Raw genomic sequence first — 16,782 nt, forward strand, 5'->3', positions numbered from 1 at the left:
TTTCGTCTCACTAGTTTTTTTATCTGTTACTGTAGAAACACTGAACATGAAATGAAAATGAAATGTTGCCTCTTTCTCCACTCAGCTCATGGTGAACCTGTGATAAACCAGCTGGACCAAGACACAAATGAAAATGATGACTATTGATATTCAGTTGGCAAACTGAGTAATTATTTCTTGTAATTCGACAAGTTCTTACAAACATTTTAGCTGAATAAAAGATAATTACACTTGTTGACAGTAGGTTATCAGCTTCCACAGCACACATATCAGTATCCCATGGTTTCAGATTGTTCCTAGTCACAATGAAGACTAAGGTATTTTTTGTCATCAAGAGGAGACATCCCATAATAACCGTGGACAAGCAAGGTGAAGTGTATTGACGGAGACCCTTGGCGCCAGTGTTTGGCCTTCATGCTCTTTGTCACAGACGCATGGAGTGGTGGCTGATCCTTCAACTCCATGTTTTCCACTGCCGCCTCATTAGCTGAAGCAGCTGTACACAAGGTGAGTACAAAGGTATCGATTGTTAGTGTCCTCAAATGGCAAAGGACTCAAGGGAAAAGTTCTATACTCTCACAAAATTGCATTTTCTAATGTTTGTTGATGCGTGCACATATTGGAATATTCTTGCGTTGAATAAAAAGAACACAAATGCATAAATGTGGAGATGCAGGAAAATGATCAAATAGCTACTTCAGCAAATGGAGCTCTATGACTGGCAAAAGACACACACACACACACACACACACACACACACACGCACACCAGCAATACATAACTGAAAAAAGAACACATTTCATAAAGGGTTGACCTCCACCTAGTGGCAGAATTAACTGCGCTTGAAATGCCAGTTAAGATTAATGACAGTCTGCAACAAACAGACAATGCTGAGAATAGAATAGAATAGATAGGATAGAATAGAATAGAATAGAATAGAATAGAATAGAATAGAATCACACCCATCACTGTTCTAATATTGGCTTGAAATTTAAGTTTGGCTGATTCATGGGTGAACTGACTCACTGTTCCATGCTTACACAGAAGGTTGGGCTGACTCATTATTTCCATTCAGTTTGCCATTCTAACACATTGTGTCAGGTTCAGTATGAGAATTAACATTTCAAGCATGAAATGTATAGAGCTATTTGACATTTGTCTTTGAGCAAAATTCTGAACTCATTCAAATGTTTCCTTCCTTCCTTTCTTTCTTTGTATACAAGCATGTTTGTTTGTTCATTTACTCACTGATGCTGTTCTGCAATTTTGCCATCACAAAGAATAGATTCATGCATATGTAAATGTATTAAGAATCCAATCCATTATCTCATTAAAAAACAAATATTGCAGTCTAGTTCCACTAAAACTTCTATTACTTTTTATTCCTGCACATTAGGTTTCTATGCAACAGTTACAAGCAACAAACAAGTCTTGAGCTGACGAAAACACAGCCATTCACAAGATCTGCGATTATATGGAGTATTCATATTTTAAGTATATTGCTGCATAGGGAAAATAGCAATCGTAAAGCCTCTTCTTTAAAGGTCTTTATTCGTGGAACAGTATGTGATACAAAGAAGACTGGAAAGAAAGTATGTGTTATGTACAATAAGGACACACGATTACAGAGAATAATGATGCAACAGTGCAAATATGAAACACGTGATATTGTGTTATTTTGAGCCACCCAACAGCTATTTGATGGGGACTGAGGTCAGAACATCTGCACATTCTGGGAATCCCTGTTGAGGAAAATGACGGCGCCGTTCTGCAGGTCGCCCACTTCCCCCGGATACTCCTGTACCACAAAGAAAAATCAGTACTGTAATTACTGGAAAATATCCTTTATTATGGTTAAATTATGTGTGATAGATAGTGACAGATATTGTAATGGTGGCTTACCCCAAGCCTTGCTTTCAGTTCCTCTGCTTGCCTATGTTCCTTCTCTAGAAGTAGAGAGTCAATCTCTTTAAGCCTCCAATAATACAGCAAGTAATCTTGAAGATATTTGATGGATTTATGGCATTTAATAAACACAGAGTATATTAGTGGCATGATACTACCCATATTAAACATTTTAGTTAAATTGCGCAGGAATGAGAAGTGGCCTTACTGTGCTGCTTCCACATCTTTCTTGCTAATATAGCCATGCCCACCAGGAGCATGAGAGATACACACACCACCACAGACTCAAAAATGTGCCTGAAACACAGAACACAGCAGTTATGGGCTGATCAGGGATAGTCCAGCTTCAAGAGCTGGTTTGGGTTATACTGTTATGTATCTGTATTTGGATAATAACATGGTCAAATGCTGATAGAGAGATGTTGCTTGACATGGTGGCATGATCACCCCTCTCTACTTGACTCGACTGAACTGAACTAAAGTGAACTGCACCTTGATGGTCAAGACAGATATCCATCATGATGAACAATGTGAACGGTATCGTATCAAACATGGAACAGCTTAGGGAAATTCAAAAGGAAAATAAGTGTTTAATCATTCGAGTAAATTTGTGCTTGAAGCTGTGGAAGAGGTGCTGCTTGAGGACGATTCAACTCAAAATGGGTTGCCATGAAGTGCACATGATATAACTTTCTACGATTTACATGTGCAACTTCAAGATATGCAGGTAGCCATCTCTCTGATACGGCCATCTCTACTGTTCAACAGCAGACATGGCAGCACAGTGATGTAAAAAAAAAAAAGTGCTTCACTGTTACCTGTGAGTGTCCCAGGACTCCTTCATAATGTGTTTGGGTGGAGACAGGTATGCAACAGACTGACTTGGTGTAGGTGGGGATGTCACAGACACCGCTGCTGAAGGTAAGAACAAGAGATCTCAGAATGTATTTGGTCACTGGTACACTATTCTAACTGCAAGAGTGTTTCTAGTGGTAGCTACCCTTAGATCTTGTCACAACCCCATATTAATCTTTAAAGCTGCACTGGGCTACTTCTCACTTTGGCGGCTCCTAGTGGCAGCAAGAGAGAACTGGTTGAATTTTTGCAAGTTTGAAGGACTTCATTACCCAGAAATCATGTATCACAATGTCAGCAATCCCCACTTAGTGGTTTAGGCTGATAAGACGGTTGTATTTTTACATAAAAATCTTCCCTAGTGCAGCTTTAACAATGAAGCAAACGGGCAAGTTCGACCATTCGACTAAGCAAAAGTGTCTAGCATTCCCATCGAAACTCAACAATTTGACTTCTTTCAATTTTCCGAGCTGCTCTGCGACCTACTGGTTGAGGCTGGAGGTGTGACCATCACGTGCACGGCCATCTGCTGCTGTCCTGCGGCGCACCAGTACCAGCCTGCGTCTCTCATCTGCAGTTTCTTTAAGGTTACAGTAAAAGCCCCAGTTCTGTCATCGCTGATGGCCACTGAAGTGTCGTCGTAGCTCCCTTCAGAGCCCGTCAGCAGACAGGAGCTCCAGTCTCCACTCCGACACCACTTCTTCTCACTTTCTCTGTTGGCAGGGAGTCACAGGGGGATTAGTGAATACCGCTTATTAAATCCTTCAAGGTTTTGATTTGAACTGAAGGACCGAAGGGCCCGTACGAATTGCAAAGTTTCTCGGCTTTAGCGACGTTTGATCGATGTTGTTTTAGAACGGACAATTCCAAATGATCTGAATGCGATACACTGGGAAAATATTTTTAAAAGTCTTGATGTAAGTAAGCATATGATTGGCAGCAAAATCTAATACCTGTATCTCTCACTGTAGAGGCACTCAACAGTGACACTGCTCCCTTCCTCTCCACTCACTCTGCTGTTCACCACTGTCATACCTGCAGGAATCAACCAGCACATCTACTAGCAGCTCGCATTTGCATTCTAAGCACAAACTGAATGAAAATGATTTGTCTTTGAGGGTCTTTGCTTTGTCACTTCAAAATAAAAGCACCTGTGATCATGTGTATGGACCAAAGACATCAATTGTCTCTAGTCTCTAGTCGCTCACCGTGAATGACATTGATGTAAGTGGAGGCGGCGTCATCAGCGCTCCACATGCCGCCCACCTCCACGCCACACCAGTACCAGCCGGTGTCCCCTTCCTTCAGGTCCGTCATGGTCACCGTGAACACCAGCTGGACCGGGTCGTCATAGATGCTCACCTTCTCCTTGGCCAGATCGGCCGAAAGGGGGGTGTCTGTTCGAGCTAAGCTGGTGCAGAAATCCCTCATTCTCCCTTGACACCAGTACTTTACATAGCTGGCGTACTGAGGCTCATAATGACACGGGACCGTGACGGATCGGCCCTCCAGGACGGCGTGCTCTTCCACGGTGGTTACCCTACATAGAGAGGCTGAAGAGTCGGAGATAGAGAGAGGGGGGATGATTGAGTGTCGAACACTGGCTTGAACTTCAACTTTTAACAGTCTTGCTGCAGTCGTTCTTGAGAGCAGAACAATTCCTCACAGTGGACGTTTCTTATCTATGATTAAAAAAAAGAAGAAGAAAGTGGCCTTGAGCAGTACTCGTACCACACTTCTGGTTTCGGTTTCCTTCAAAAAATATATATATATATTTTGCTACTTTCGCTTCCCTCTCCATACTTCTCATTCCAAAATTGGATTATGCCTCCGTAATACCGATTCTGGGGGGAAATATAAAAGGCTTGTGAAAATACACATCAAACATATCCTTGCCAAGGGGCAAGACAAAGTAAGGAAGCTTGGGAGAGAAAAAACAACAACAACAACAACTAGAAAGCCTCCTCCATTTCCCGCAGAAAATGGGCACATCTCAGTGAACTTTAACACCCTTTCTAGTGCATCGCAGGCAAATGGCCAACATCGAAAAAGAACAGAATACAAAAGACAATATTGTGTAAGGCAGCAGAATAATGAAAACCAGACGGCTTTAGCTGCCTTACCTCCATAACTGGCCAAAGCGTTAGCCTACAAATTCTGTGATGTCTTACAATATAACAACGCTATTTGCCAACGGTAGAACAGTTGTGTAATGGGGTTTTAGTGCGGAGATGCACAAAAATCCCCACAAATCATAAGAACTCTGGTCTTTTTCATCAGCTATCTGCAGAGGAATCGGCCGTAAAGAGCCCATTACACAACTTTCATAAGTTTATGACCTTAGTAGTAATAGATATTACCTGGGATCCATGCTAACAGGCCGAGGGTGAGTATGAGGAGTTGTGGCATGTTTGCCTGTCAGAGTTTGAGGTTATACAAGTGAATCCGCAGTCCTGACTAAATACAGACCCCCGTTTCCGCAATCCCAACTTCCCCATGGTCACATGACCACATGTGGAATCCAGATGTTCCTAAATGTGTTAACCATCTAGGTGCCAGCTAGTTTTTAATGGTGAGGGATACTTTTAACAAACAGTTGACAAACTGTACTAATCATTGTTATTATGGGAAAATTAGGATATTCAAATATGAAATAGAGTTTATTGGCCTATTCTGCCTCCAAAATATCCATTTATTACAAATGCCACTGAGAATAGAGAGCTTGCACTTGTGTAGAAAACATAAAGCATTTGTTTTCATGGTTTTATTTCTTAAAAAATTCAAACCCATTCTTTTGATAGTAATACATTTGAACTTTTCTTTGACAGACACTATATATGCAGGAGCCTAACCACTACTATTCCTTATCTTCCTGGCATGTAACAGTGTTTTCAATTATTATTGAAAACAAGGTCTTGGCGAACAAAAATGTAGGGAGTACACTTCAATTCAACGGCGGCCTCTGTTCTGACTTTAAAATACCACATTATTCGCAAGGACACCATTTCAGTTGTCTTTATTTCTGTTTGTCTCAGTGCAAAAGGGAATGCTTTACAAATTGAAACGTAAAAAAAAAAAAAAAGGAAATCAACCATTATCAGTAAGAAAACTGGATCATATGTGACAAATTGCAATTAATTCAATGTCAATGGTGGGCTTTAACTCTCCACATCAGAGGCAGATGTGGCTTCATGTCTTGAAGGGGAGTTTTGATGACTTCTCTTGATCTATGAGAAAAGGAAAAGGTTTGGTCAGGATTGGTCAGGCTATGGAAACAGTCATGAAGAGCACAATAGAGTACAATAGGGCCTAGTTTAGTCTACCCCCAATTATACTATATAAAAAGGGGAACATCACTCAGTTTAAAAAAAAGTTTTAAAAAATGCAACAATTGATCTGGAAAAGTAGAAGTGTGTGGGCAATATGGGGGATCATGAAAATCCCTCGCCAGAGAATTAAGACTCAAACTTTAGTCATCAGATATACGGCCGGAGCTGCTCCACAGAGGAAGAATTGGTCAAGATGCTAAAGGTGACAGAGAGTGCACCCAGTGGGTGATAAAGGTAAGGGTTCTGGGTATAAGGGGACATTTTCTGGTTTACAACTGCAATCACTACAATAAAGCACAAAATCCATCTCCCTTTTACTGTTTATTGAGCGGCTCTGCACTTTATATCTGCTCATTTCACAAGTTAAGAGTCTGGACTGTCCTTGACCACAGGAAGAAAATACAATCTTAAACTGAGTAGTGTTTCTCTTTCAAGTGATGTTGATCTTTGGTGGTACCTTGGATTGTGCAGCTTCCTGGCCAATATAAAACCCCAAAATCGGCGATTCTTTGTTATCTGTTGCTCCGGTAGAGGCAACTGGAGAATTGTTTTTTTCTCTCTCCATTTACTGCCATTGTATGGAGGAACAGGTCTGAAATCACACTTCTAGCGTCGTGAAATTCTTCTGACGGGATTTCGGTGTTACATACGGAGCCCGGGAGTGGCCATTGGGAGAGAAAAAAAGTTATATCGAGTCCACGATTTACTGTAACGTGCGCACGTTTTAGTCCATTCGTGCGCACGAGATACAATTCGTTCCCTCGATTTCGTTAAACTGTGCAATTTAGGAAAAAATGTAACTTAAAAGGTACCTTTTAGGTATTGCAGATAGGCCTAGTAAGGATTTGGTATGTTAATATCCATTGTCTGTTTACACTAAATAGGCATATCCCCCAAATATTGCAACATATTTAGCCACTTAACCTTCAGGCCATGTAAACACAATCAGGTGGTTGAACACACCCAGGACAGCGCCACATTTAAACATAATCACCAATATGTGCACTGACTCTTTATAAGCTTGTGAAGAGCGCATGTATTATATACGTTTTGGCAATTTGTGCGCACGTAAAGAGGAAATCGAGGGAACGAATTGTATCTCGTGCACACGAATAAACCAAAACGAGGGCTCATTTTAACCAGATCGAGGGAACGAATTGTATCTCGTGCACACGAAAAAATAAAACGAGAGCTCGAATTGCATATCGTGCGCACGTTACAGTAAATCGTGGCCATGACATAAATTATTTTTCGCCCGATGGCCACTCCCAGGCTCCGTAGTTACACTTGTTCAAACTGAAAGGTTTAATAAACATAAAGAAAGTGATTCACTTAACCACAATTCAGCAGAATGACTAGTTTTTTTTAATATATTGCCAGAATCTGCTTTGTTTGCATTCTTTTATGTGCTAGAAGTGTGATTTTGAGAGCTGTTTCGCCACATAATGGCAGTGAATGGAGAGAGGAAAAAACACAATTCTCCAATCTCATCTACAACAGATAACAGAGATTTGTCAATTTTGGCGTTATATCATGTCTAGGAAGCTCCACAACCCAAGGTACTACCAAAGTTCAACATTACTTTAACCAATCTGTTTTCAAACAATTTCAAAAACAGAAACTACAATACTGAAGAATAACCAGATTGAATGGATTATTGGCCTGTGACAGGGCGTGACAGAGTGTGAGTGTCAGTGCATCCAATATAGTTTAGGACGTGAGATTATGAACAAAAATGACCTAACACTGACAAATGCACATGTGAACAATATCCACCTGCTGAGAGGAGGGGGCACTGTGGGCGGGACGCATGTCTGTTTCAACCAATGAAGTTCATCACGACGAGATGGAGGACGGTGTGAGCGAATAGAAAGTCAGCAAAGGCCCTCTCCGGGGAGATGGACAGGAACTCTCCTTTGTTCTGTGGGTTGATCTGGATACGAAGACACACTGAGGAAAACAGAAGACACGGAGGATGCAGTGTTAGTTCTGCACACTGTAATTCTTCCTCCCCAACAGCTAGCAAAGGTGCATAAATAACACATCAGTACACACAGATGTGTTTTTGACCTGAGATTTAAAGTTCTTCTATTGATGCACTGCACACTCAATTTAAGAATTATGATATTCCTATGGTGTGGGACAGTGTAATCAATATGTGTAAACCTGACCAAATCTCTCCCTAACTAGAGGAATAAGACTTGAACATGTGATGTCCTGTGTATTCTCTCATGTATTGCTTATGGAGAAAATACAGTTTCATATTGTCATTGCATCACAGGTTCTGGTCATAGTTGTGCTGTTTCTTGCTTTGGGAGATGCTAATATGGTTTACAGGTATTGTTTTGGTTTGTTGTGGACTGAAGGAATACATTATGAATTCTAAAATTGAGTAGAATTCACTTTTCACTACAAGTACTGGGTAAAGCTGACAAATTTCATGCTCAAGCAAGCTGTAGGCCCACATTACTGACTTTTGCTTTGTTTTCCCTTCAACTTTTTTTTTTTATCAAACCAGGTTGAATTAGAGCTGGCACAACCAATTCACTCCCTTCTCTCCACTTTTCCCTGATTGGGAATTCTACCAAAACCTTTAGCTAACTTGGCTCAGAACATAAGCACACAGTGTGCCCGCTGAATCATAGTCAAGTTCAATGCATCGATTAAACAAATAAGCCAATGAACAGTGGTAAGAAATAAAGCAAACACAGACTATTCAATACGATAACTGTCTTGAATTGAACACAACACTTACCTGCGAGAATAAAAGAGCCCACACACGAGATGAAGCCCGACAAGAAGCTGTTGAAGGGGAAGGTGCCGACGAGCAGACAGTAGAGGAACTGCAGCGCTCCTGTCAGCAAGATGTACAGCAAATATGCATCTACCACTTTCAGCTTGTTGGGCGTCGTGGTGGTGTACTCCTCCAGGAACCGAGAAATAACCGATATGACCGAGTTCGACATGGTTCTGCCGTCTAAATGACCCAAAATAAGTCGATAAGCGGTTTCTGCACGGGTCCTCTTCCTCGTTCGAATGAATGACGTGTCCCCACGGGCCGGAAGTGCGCTTGGTGCTACAAAGAATAAATTCCGACTCGCTCCCGGAAAGAAGCTCCGCGCGTTGTTTGTACAGCAGAGAGGAGTGAAAAGTAGAGAGAGCTCCCACTCTGTCGCTACTAATATGGGTAGGGCTGAGAGTGGTGCTGGCATCGTGAGCTAAAATTTATGTTTTTGTGATGAGAAAAACAACGTAAATGTAGGTCTGTAACCACCTCGGTGGCTATGGTAACGGTTAAATTGAAGGAGGAGAGCGTGTGCGTGAAGGTTTTGCAGGGCCAGTTTTGTTTTTCCCCCCACTATTGATTCATCTTCTCAGTAGACGATCTTTGTGTACGGTCAGCTGATCTCGGTATGTACGAGTTACAAAACACTGAGAACGGTGCTCAACAATGTCAATTTCGGAGCAGACACAGACGGACCGAATTTGTAAGCCTCGTAATTGAAGTGTAATTTTTTTTACTAGTGAATATAGTTACCGGAATATGCGATTCAATGGATCCTGCTGCAACTACAGCTCCGATGCAGAACGATTCTGAGACAGAGTAAGTTGAAACTTAGATCCTCATACAACCTTCCCCAACAAACTGCTCTCTTGCTTACATCATGTCAGTAGTTATAGCAGCAATTATTATGCCAACTGAATGTATTTAGTGAGTCTCTTTCCCTTTGAACAAAATGTATTGGGGCTAATGTAATATATGCAATACAATAATGTGTGTAGTGCTTTGTATGTTATCCTAATGCATCTCTATTGTTTTTTTCATGTAGTATCTGGATTATCGTATAATTTGAGGTATTCCCAGTCACTCACAATGTTTCACACTTACCCTTATGAACAAGAAACTATAGAAATTCCAAAAAATTAAAAAAATATTATCATTTTATAGCAAAACAATAGGTTCCCATTATAGGAATAGTAGGAGAAAAACAGATCACTACAAACTCACTATTGAGTGCCACAGACTCACTACAAATCCCTATAGGAATATTATAGGAATATCATAGTGATACCATAGGAGATACAAAAAACAAGTATGGGATGATAAGATCACCATAGACTCCATTGTGAGCACCACAAACACACTGTAAGTCCCTATAAGAGTAATATACTACATATTTATTTATATTATAGTTATTCAATGGGATTGTCTTGACAGCTGAGATCTGACACTACTGACATGCAGGTGTTTCTTTTTGTTGTTCACTGAAGAGAGGAGCGGCACTGAGTGACGCTCCGCAGGGAGCCAGTTATCCTGAGTGACTCAGCAATTTTGAATTGCCCGTTGATTGCCACCCCATTGGGCTTTCAATCATAGAGCAGGTAGAAGAACTGGCGGCGTAGTGTGACGTTTCTCCCTCCAATCATGGATGTAGTGGAGGGTGAACCCAACTCACCTCGGTTTACTCGCCTTTTTATTGTCAGAATAGAGTCTGAAACAAATCCTTATGATGTAAACTCCTTGTATGCATCATACTATGACGTATCAAACTGACTTACTGCAAGTTCTAGGAAGATAGGGTCTTGATTGCCTTATGGCGATCACCGACTAGAGGTCATAGGTCACCCAGGTTAATATTTACCACTACATCACTGGTTAGGGGCAGCTATCCTCTTTACCTGTAGCTCCAGATTGGCAGTAGCACTGATTGAGAGCATGATAACAGTGAAACGTGAGAGTCCTGGGTGTGTAGCAGCACTTGTGCTCCATGCAAATAACGATAACATCGCCTGCACTGACCTTTACCCTGTATTTGTGTTAGAAGCTTTAGTATCCAGCGTTCAGCATGCACCATTCATTCCCTGCACTATCTACTGTCTTTTAATTCTTTCCATCTCTCTCTCTCTCTCTCTCTCTCTCTCTCTCTCTCTGTCTCTCTGTCTCTGATGTCAGGTCAAGTTCGATTTGGGACTGGTGGCCCTCCTGGCGTCCGACCTCCATGTCCCTTTTGAAGAGCACAGAGGCTAAGATCCTCGCCTGTAAGAAGCTTTTGACTTGATTGGCTGACCACATCAGGAGGGCGATTTGATTGGCTTTCCCTCACAGCAGGAAACTAGAAACTGTGGGGAACTAGGAAGTAATAGACACTTATAGTATTTACAAAAGGTGATGAGAACTGTATTACTAGTACTAATCCTTTACAAAGCAGTCACGGTTTCCCCGCCTTGAGCCAAGTGTAATATGATACTCTTAAATGGCGACTGTTACGTCACCGACTGCATGATGTTATGTACACGGAGCCTCACTGATGATAGACTAATAGCTAGTCCTCTTTGTGTGGTCGCGGCAGGTATTCAGAATGACCTATGGGCCAGGTTTGTGACTCTCCCAAACCGGGACCGGATATGGACTCTCACCCTCACCAACAAGTTGGCTCGCAAGCCTGCAGAGCAAGGTACTGGTTTCTACCACCCTCCTCTCAGCCTGTCTTTGTTTACTGGCAGGTAGGGATGGGACGATATATCGAAATTCAATATTTGCAATACAAAAATGGGACAATACGTGTCATGGGGCAGAAAAATGAATCGCAATATTAGCTCCATTTTATTCTGCTGTAGTAATCATAAATGAGACGGCTTGACCATCACAATTTCACAAGCTCTCCATCCAAATTATATTATTTACACTTTGTAATGACATTTTTAAATTTCACAGTCAGACTTTGTTGTCATTGAACTTTTATTTATTACATCCAGCTCCTAAGACCCCCCTGGTCATGGTCCATGGCTTCGGAGGAGGGGTAGGCCTGTGGATCAGGAACCTGGACACGCTGAGCCGATGGCGGCCCGTGTACGCCTTCGACCTGCTGGGCTTCGGCCGGAGCTCCAGGCCCTCCTTCCCCGCGGACCCCGCCCAGGCCGAGGAGCAGTTTGTCAACTCGATCGAGCTGTGGAGAGAGTCTGTGGGCCTGGAGAACATGATCCTGCTGGGACACAGTCTGGGAGGGTACCTGGCTACCTCTTACGCCATCCAGTACCCCACAAGGTAATGGTGATGATGTCATACTATGTAGATCCCCATAGGGAAATTGTGTTGTGGAGGTCAGAGGTCACGATTGGGTACAGAGCAGCAGCCCTGGAGCTGGTAGGGATTTAGAAAACTGAATCTGAACTGACTAGAATTCTAGCTAAAAGTTAAATTCAATAATAATCCCATTCAATTTCAACCCTCACATTGAATTTCAGGGATTCAGTGTCTTACTTGAGGATAACTTGAGCAGAGCATATTCTATGAAAAGAGATTAGTGCCAGTAGAGATTGTATTTGAATTGCATACATTTGTATTGAACTTGCTCATATTGAATCTGACTTCAGAAACTGTATTTGAACTGGGAAAATTCCAGCTGAAGATTAAATTCAGTAATAATCACATTCAATTTCAAGCCATTGCCTTCAATTTCAAATTGTGACTTACAAATTAAATTTCTGAATTGAGTTATTCAACAAATCCATTTAAAATAAATTCAGTGGTTCATTATGAGCATGACAAATTCAGATTTATGTAATTCAAATGCAATCTCTGCTGGAACTAATCTCTTTTCATAATGTGCTTCATGGGGGCTTGAATCTGGCTCCTCTAGTTGAAGAATGGTCTCTCCACTCACTACATGTTGTACCTGCTGCCCCAAAGATGGTTTTGGTGTAAAATAGATGATATTTTGAATGTCAGTCATTCTTCACTGGACACTGAAGTCTTGCCTTGGCTAGACTGAGGAATGCTAACAAGTGATTTTCAGGGAACCGAACAATGAAATGTCAAAACTTTTTCCTTGCATGGTGACAAGTGTCTAGACAAACAAAAATTCAAAATGTCAAGGTGTTCAAATCGCTGAAGTGATACAGCAGTGCCATATTTGCTATGTCATTTTTTTCCTAGACTTCCGAAGGCATGTGTGACCTCTACTCCACTATTTTATAGAGTAGAGGTCACATAAAAACGGGAAATCTTGCTCTATATAAATACTGATTTTCATATTTAGGATTTAGAGAGTAGTGGCTCAAATGTCTGCTTGGGATATAATCACAGCATCAGTATAAATATATGGGATGGGACGATATATCGAAATTCAATATATCGCAATACAAAAATGTGACAATGCGAATCATTATTTGCACTATGTAATGACATTTTTAGAAAGATTTGTGGCTCAGAAATAAACATAAAGTCAGACTTGGATGTCATTGAACTTTTATTTATTACATCTTATGGTTTTATCGAATCATATTGTGAGATAAGCATATCGTCCCACCCTAAAAAATCACACATGTATTTTGCTCTCCTCTTTCAGAGTGGCCCACCTCATCCTGGTGGACCCATGGGGTTTCCCTGAGCGACCCCAGCCGCAGGCCCAGGCCCAGGCCCAGGCCCAGGCCGGTCCGGGTCAGGGGACAGAGGTGGTGAAGCGGCCGACCCCCCCGCGCTGGGTGAAGGCTATAGCGGCGGTGGTATCCCTCTTCAACCCGCTGGCTGTCATCCGAGCGGCGGGCCCGTGGGGTAAGACGTGTAGATCGATACGGGGCGTATTAGGGTTATCTAATGTGAGGCTATGCCGCATTACGCTATCATCTCATCTCACTGTGTGTCGTTGCTTCAGGTCCAGGCTTGGTAAACAGATTCCGTCCCGACTTCAAGAGGAAATTCGAAGATCTGTTTGACGATGACACCATGACGCAGTACATCTACCACTGTAACGCCCAGACCCCAAGGTAGGTCAAATGATGCTTCACATGACATGATCGAATCGTTAATAACAGAATATAATGCCTGCAAAAAGCTGCTGCAGACAGTGGAGCTGAAAAGGGTTAAGTGCCCAACAACAATTACCACCTATAACCTTGTAAATTCACTGGTGACAGATTATTTTTCTTGTCAAGGGGCATTAAAGTCACACTGAAATGAAAAATTACTTTTTAGCTCATATTATACCATGTACCAATTTGACAATTTATGCCAAAAAAATGACAAAAAGAAATATTTTCCTTTTATTTTTATATCAAAATGGCATTACTTTTACTTCCTGGAAAACAGAAAATCTTCGGTGATGACGTCATCATGTACCAGGAGGCGATAAATATTCCAACCAATAAAAGGATCACAGATTTTTGAACTGTCCTGCCCCTCCGCGGTTCCCATCAAATAAAACTGTTGGCTTACGCTTTTGAATGATCCCTCTCTGCATTTTGTATCGCCCCAATATCCTGTTTCAACAGGAAAAACATCACATTAAAGAAGCAAGATAGTCTTTAAATGCGGTTTCATCGTGACTCTATCGACCTCTGTTGGCGACCAGTGGAATTGCAACAACATCCACAGAAGTTGTTCTCCTATCTATACAGGTGTCTGGCACAGACCACACCCACCACCCCTCCCATTGAGTGATGGTAGCCTTTAATTGACACACACAATAAAGTCACATTTTCACAATAGAGACAAGCAAGCTAGGTAATTAGAGCAGAGATCCAACAGAAACATCTAGTGAAGAGGCAATATATCACCATGCTAAATACTGGAATGACACTTTATGCTGTGTCATTTGCTTTTTTGGCTTGAGAATTAGGTTTTTTCGCCTTGGTAGCTGAAACGTCTTGCCCGCTCCATTGCTGAGCTTTTAAAGATGCAATTAGGTTGGGGTTGAAGAAATACCAGTGGGTGAGGAGTTTAGTTCCAAAACAGAGCAGGGGCCAGAAAGTGAGTTCTGAAAGCCAGAAAGTGAGTTCTGAAAGCCAGAAATCTCGGCCCCTGGCTAAGAAATTGTCGAGTCATTGGTATTGATCAACAACCCTATCAGGCTGCCACAAATATCTTCTGGTCATTTTGCTCTGTGGGACATTTTTTTTTCACTTTTTGCCCCTTTAATCCCATTTCCATCCTTTGCACCTTTTGCTTTTTCCACCCATCTCCATCCCTCCTTTTCCACATCAACCCTACTCCCTTCCCAGCGGTGAGGTGGGTTTCCGGGCCATGTCGGAGTCTCTGGGCTGGGCCAAGAGGCCCATGCTGCAGCGGGTCCACCAGCTGCCCCCCTCCATGCCCCTCACCATGCTGTACGGAGCACGGTCCTGGGTGGACAGCTCCTCGGGGGACAGCGTGACCCACATCAGGAGCCAGACCCACACCAGGGTGCTGGTGAGTCGGGGTGGGGGTTGAAGGCTGCATAGAGACACCCGGATCATGACGGAGATATTATCCAGTTATAATTCTGAAATTGTCAGAACGCGAGCTGTGAATTACCGCATGCTACTAATTTCATTTACATCTTTCGTACACTGACAAAAAAGGAACTTACAGGGAAATGTAGCCAGAAAATGCAGAAATAAACTATGATTGCTAAATTAGATTTATTTTTTTACATCTCTATTTCCTTATCTTTCTCATTCTTTCCAGTTGGTGAATGACGCCTCTCACCACGTCTATGCTGACCAGCCAGAAGAGTTCAACAAAGTGGTCGAAAATATATGTAACTCTATAGACTGAGTGTGTGTGTGTATGTTTTTGTGTGTGTATGTGTGTGTGTGTGTGTGTGTGCACAAGCATGTGTGCACAGAGAGAGAGAGAGTACAGTGCGAGTGCATGTATTGACCTGAATTGGAAGTGTACACACAAGGACATGCACAATTCACGGACGTGGTTTCAAAAGTGCACACTGCAGACTTGTGGCATGCTGAATGATGAGGATTTTTGTATGACGGATTATCTGGACAACATGTAGTTCTGTATGAGTTTGAATGTAATTAGTTTGTGAATCTCTGTTGGTTTGGCGACATGAACCACTTCATGGATTGGAGCACTGTTCATGAAGTTCTCTAAGTTATTTACACTATTATTGTAAAATTCTGTGTTGTGATTTTTTTAACTGATTTGTGATGTTTTCAATTTATAAGTCTTTATTTATAATAAATGAATGAATCTATTGTCCGTTAATGTGGTCGTTCCGGGGTTGTAATTGAACTCTAGAATTTCTTTCAGTGCATAAATGAAATTGTTTATTGTTACATTTCTAACAATTAGAGTTTTAACACACACACACACACCACTCCAGGTGTATATGTATATGCACTGTGTGGTGGAGCAGCCCCATGGCTATTGAATCATGCTGTCGACACGTGCCTCAGTTGAACACTACAGTACTATGTTATGTATGTGATTGTTATATTTTCTCTGACCTCTCCTTTGATCCGACATTATGGTCAGTTACTGTATCAAACTGCGGCCTGTATTTTATACCGTGAAATCAATAAAAGTCTATCTATGACTAATAAGATGTGTCTATCAGTCTGATTTGTACACACATTGAATATCTCTATGTACTATCCACAGCCAGTGTGTAGAAATCTTACATGTGATGCATTTTGTGTCATGACCAGTAGAGGTCAGTAAATAAGTGCCTAATTTATTGTAGGCTTACACAGTGTGGTGTGGGTTCCTGCTTGTGCTCATACTGAGTCATCGGGTTATGAAAGTCAAAGTTGTATCATCTTGATGACACAGATCAACTGCTTTTATGGATCATCAATCATGAAACGCATATAATTTTGTTGCCAAATGAAAAAAAAAAAAAAAAAAGAGTCTATGCCAGAAATGGAAAGTTACAGGTAAGTACTTGCTTCCTCTCTGATCTCTGGATGAGGTAAT

General features: G+C 41.7%; 3 protein-coding genes across 6 annotated transcripts; 1 reads left to right on the top strand and 2 right to left on the bottom strand.

The window, feature by feature from the left end:
* Positions 1-1,532: 1,532 nt before the first annotated feature.
* pigr (polymeric immunoglobulin receptor) lies at positions 1,533-5,240 on the bottom strand. Of its 2 annotated transcripts, none has more exons than XM_078287672.1 (8): positions 5,121-5,240; positions 3,969-4,313; positions 3,714-3,795; positions 3,247-3,473; positions 2,724-2,817; positions 2,114-2,202; positions 1,903-1,946; positions 1,533-1,798 (listed from the first exon to the last, which is right to left on the bottom strand). In XM_078287672.1, exons 1-8 carry the CDS (start codon positions 5,167-5,169, stop codon positions 1,715-1,717), a joined length of 1,014 nt encoding a protein of 337 aa, XP_078143798.1. In that variant the 5' UTR covers positions 5,170-5,240; the 3' UTR covers positions 1,533-1,714. The 2 variants fall into 2 exon arrangements, with proteins under 2 accessions (XP_078143798.1, XP_071762553.1); XM_071906452.2 differs by having other exon boundaries at positions 2,724-2,820.
* A 522-nt stretch (positions 5,241-5,762) lies between these two features.
* Positions 5,763-9,139, bottom strand: dad1 (defender against cell death 1). Of its 3 annotated transcripts, none has more exons than XR_013507118.1 (3): positions 8,845-9,139; positions 7,857-8,039; positions 5,763-5,987 (listed from the first exon to the last, which is right to left on the bottom strand). XR_013507118.1 is itself a non-coding variant. In XM_078287781.1 (3 exons), exons 1-2 carry the CDS (start codon positions 9,053-9,055, stop codon positions 7,909-7,911), a joined length of 342 nt encoding a protein of 113 aa, XP_078143907.1. In that variant the 5' UTR covers positions 9,056-9,139; the 3' UTR covers positions 5,763-5,976; positions 7,886-7,908. The 3 variants fall into 3 exon arrangements, 2 of the variants coding, with proteins under 2 accessions (XP_078143907.1, XP_078143906.1); XM_078287781.1 differs by having other exon boundaries at positions 5,763-5,976; positions 7,886-8,039; XM_078287780.1 differs by having other exon boundaries at positions 7,866-8,039.
* Positions 9,140-9,521: 382 nt separating this feature from the next.
* Positions 9,522-16,387, top strand: abhd4 (abhydrolase domain containing 4, N-acyl phospholipase B). Its single transcript, XM_071906458.2, has 8 exons — positions 9,522-9,693; positions 11,044-11,129; positions 11,441-11,545; positions 11,847-12,135; positions 13,439-13,644; positions 13,745-13,856; positions 15,090-15,276; positions 15,535-16,387. Exons 1-8 carry the CDS (start codon positions 9,644-9,646, stop codon positions 15,622-15,624), a joined length of 1,125 nt encoding a protein of 374 aa, XP_071762559.1. The 5' UTR covers positions 9,522-9,643; the 3' UTR covers positions 15,625-16,387.
* Positions 16,388-16,782: the final 395 nt, after the last annotated feature.

This window comes from Centroberyx gerrardi, chromosome 13 (genome assembly GCF_048128805.1).
Source record: "Centroberyx gerrardi isolate f3 chromosome 13, fCenGer3.hap1.cur.20231027, whole genome shotgun sequence".
In the NCBI taxonomy this organism is placed as follows: Eukaryota; Metazoa; Chordata; class Actinopteri; order Beryciformes; family Berycidae; genus Centroberyx; species Centroberyx gerrardi.

Bases quoted from the DNA above. Each gene is read 5' to 3' on its own strand.
- dad1 (XM_078287781.1), bottom strand. From the start codon at position 9,055: ATGTCGAACTCGGTCATATCGGTTATTTCTCGGTTCCTGGAGGAGTAC. The intron at 8,040-8,844 runs GTAAGTGTTGTG...TGTTTTCCTCAG, and splicing joins GGGCTCTTTTATTCTCGCAG to TGTGTCTTCGTATCCAGATC.
- abhd4 (XM_071906458.2), top strand. From the start codon at position 9,644: ATGGATCCTGCTGCAACTACAGCTCCGATGCAGAACGATTCTGAGACA. The intron at 13,645-13,744 runs GTAAGACGTGTA...TCGTTGCTTCAG, and splicing joins CCGAGCGGCGGGCCCGTGGG to GTCCAGGCTTGGTAAACAGA. The intron at 15,277-15,534 runs GTGAGTCGGGGT...CATTCTTTCCAG, and splicing joins AGACCCACACCAGGGTGCTG to TTGGTGAATGACGCCTCTCA.
- pigr (XM_071906452.2), bottom strand. From the start codon at position 5,169: ATGCCACAACTCCTCATACTCACCCTCGGCCTGTTAGCATGGATCCCA. The intron at 3,474-3,713 runs GTATTAGATTTT...CCCTGCCAACAG, and splicing joins CTCTACAGTGAGAGATACAG to AGAAAGTGAGAAGAAGTGGT. The intron at 1,799-1,902 runs GTAAGCCACCAT...TTTGTGGTACAG, and splicing joins AACTGAAAGCAAGGCTTGGG to GAGTATCCGGGGGAAGTGGG.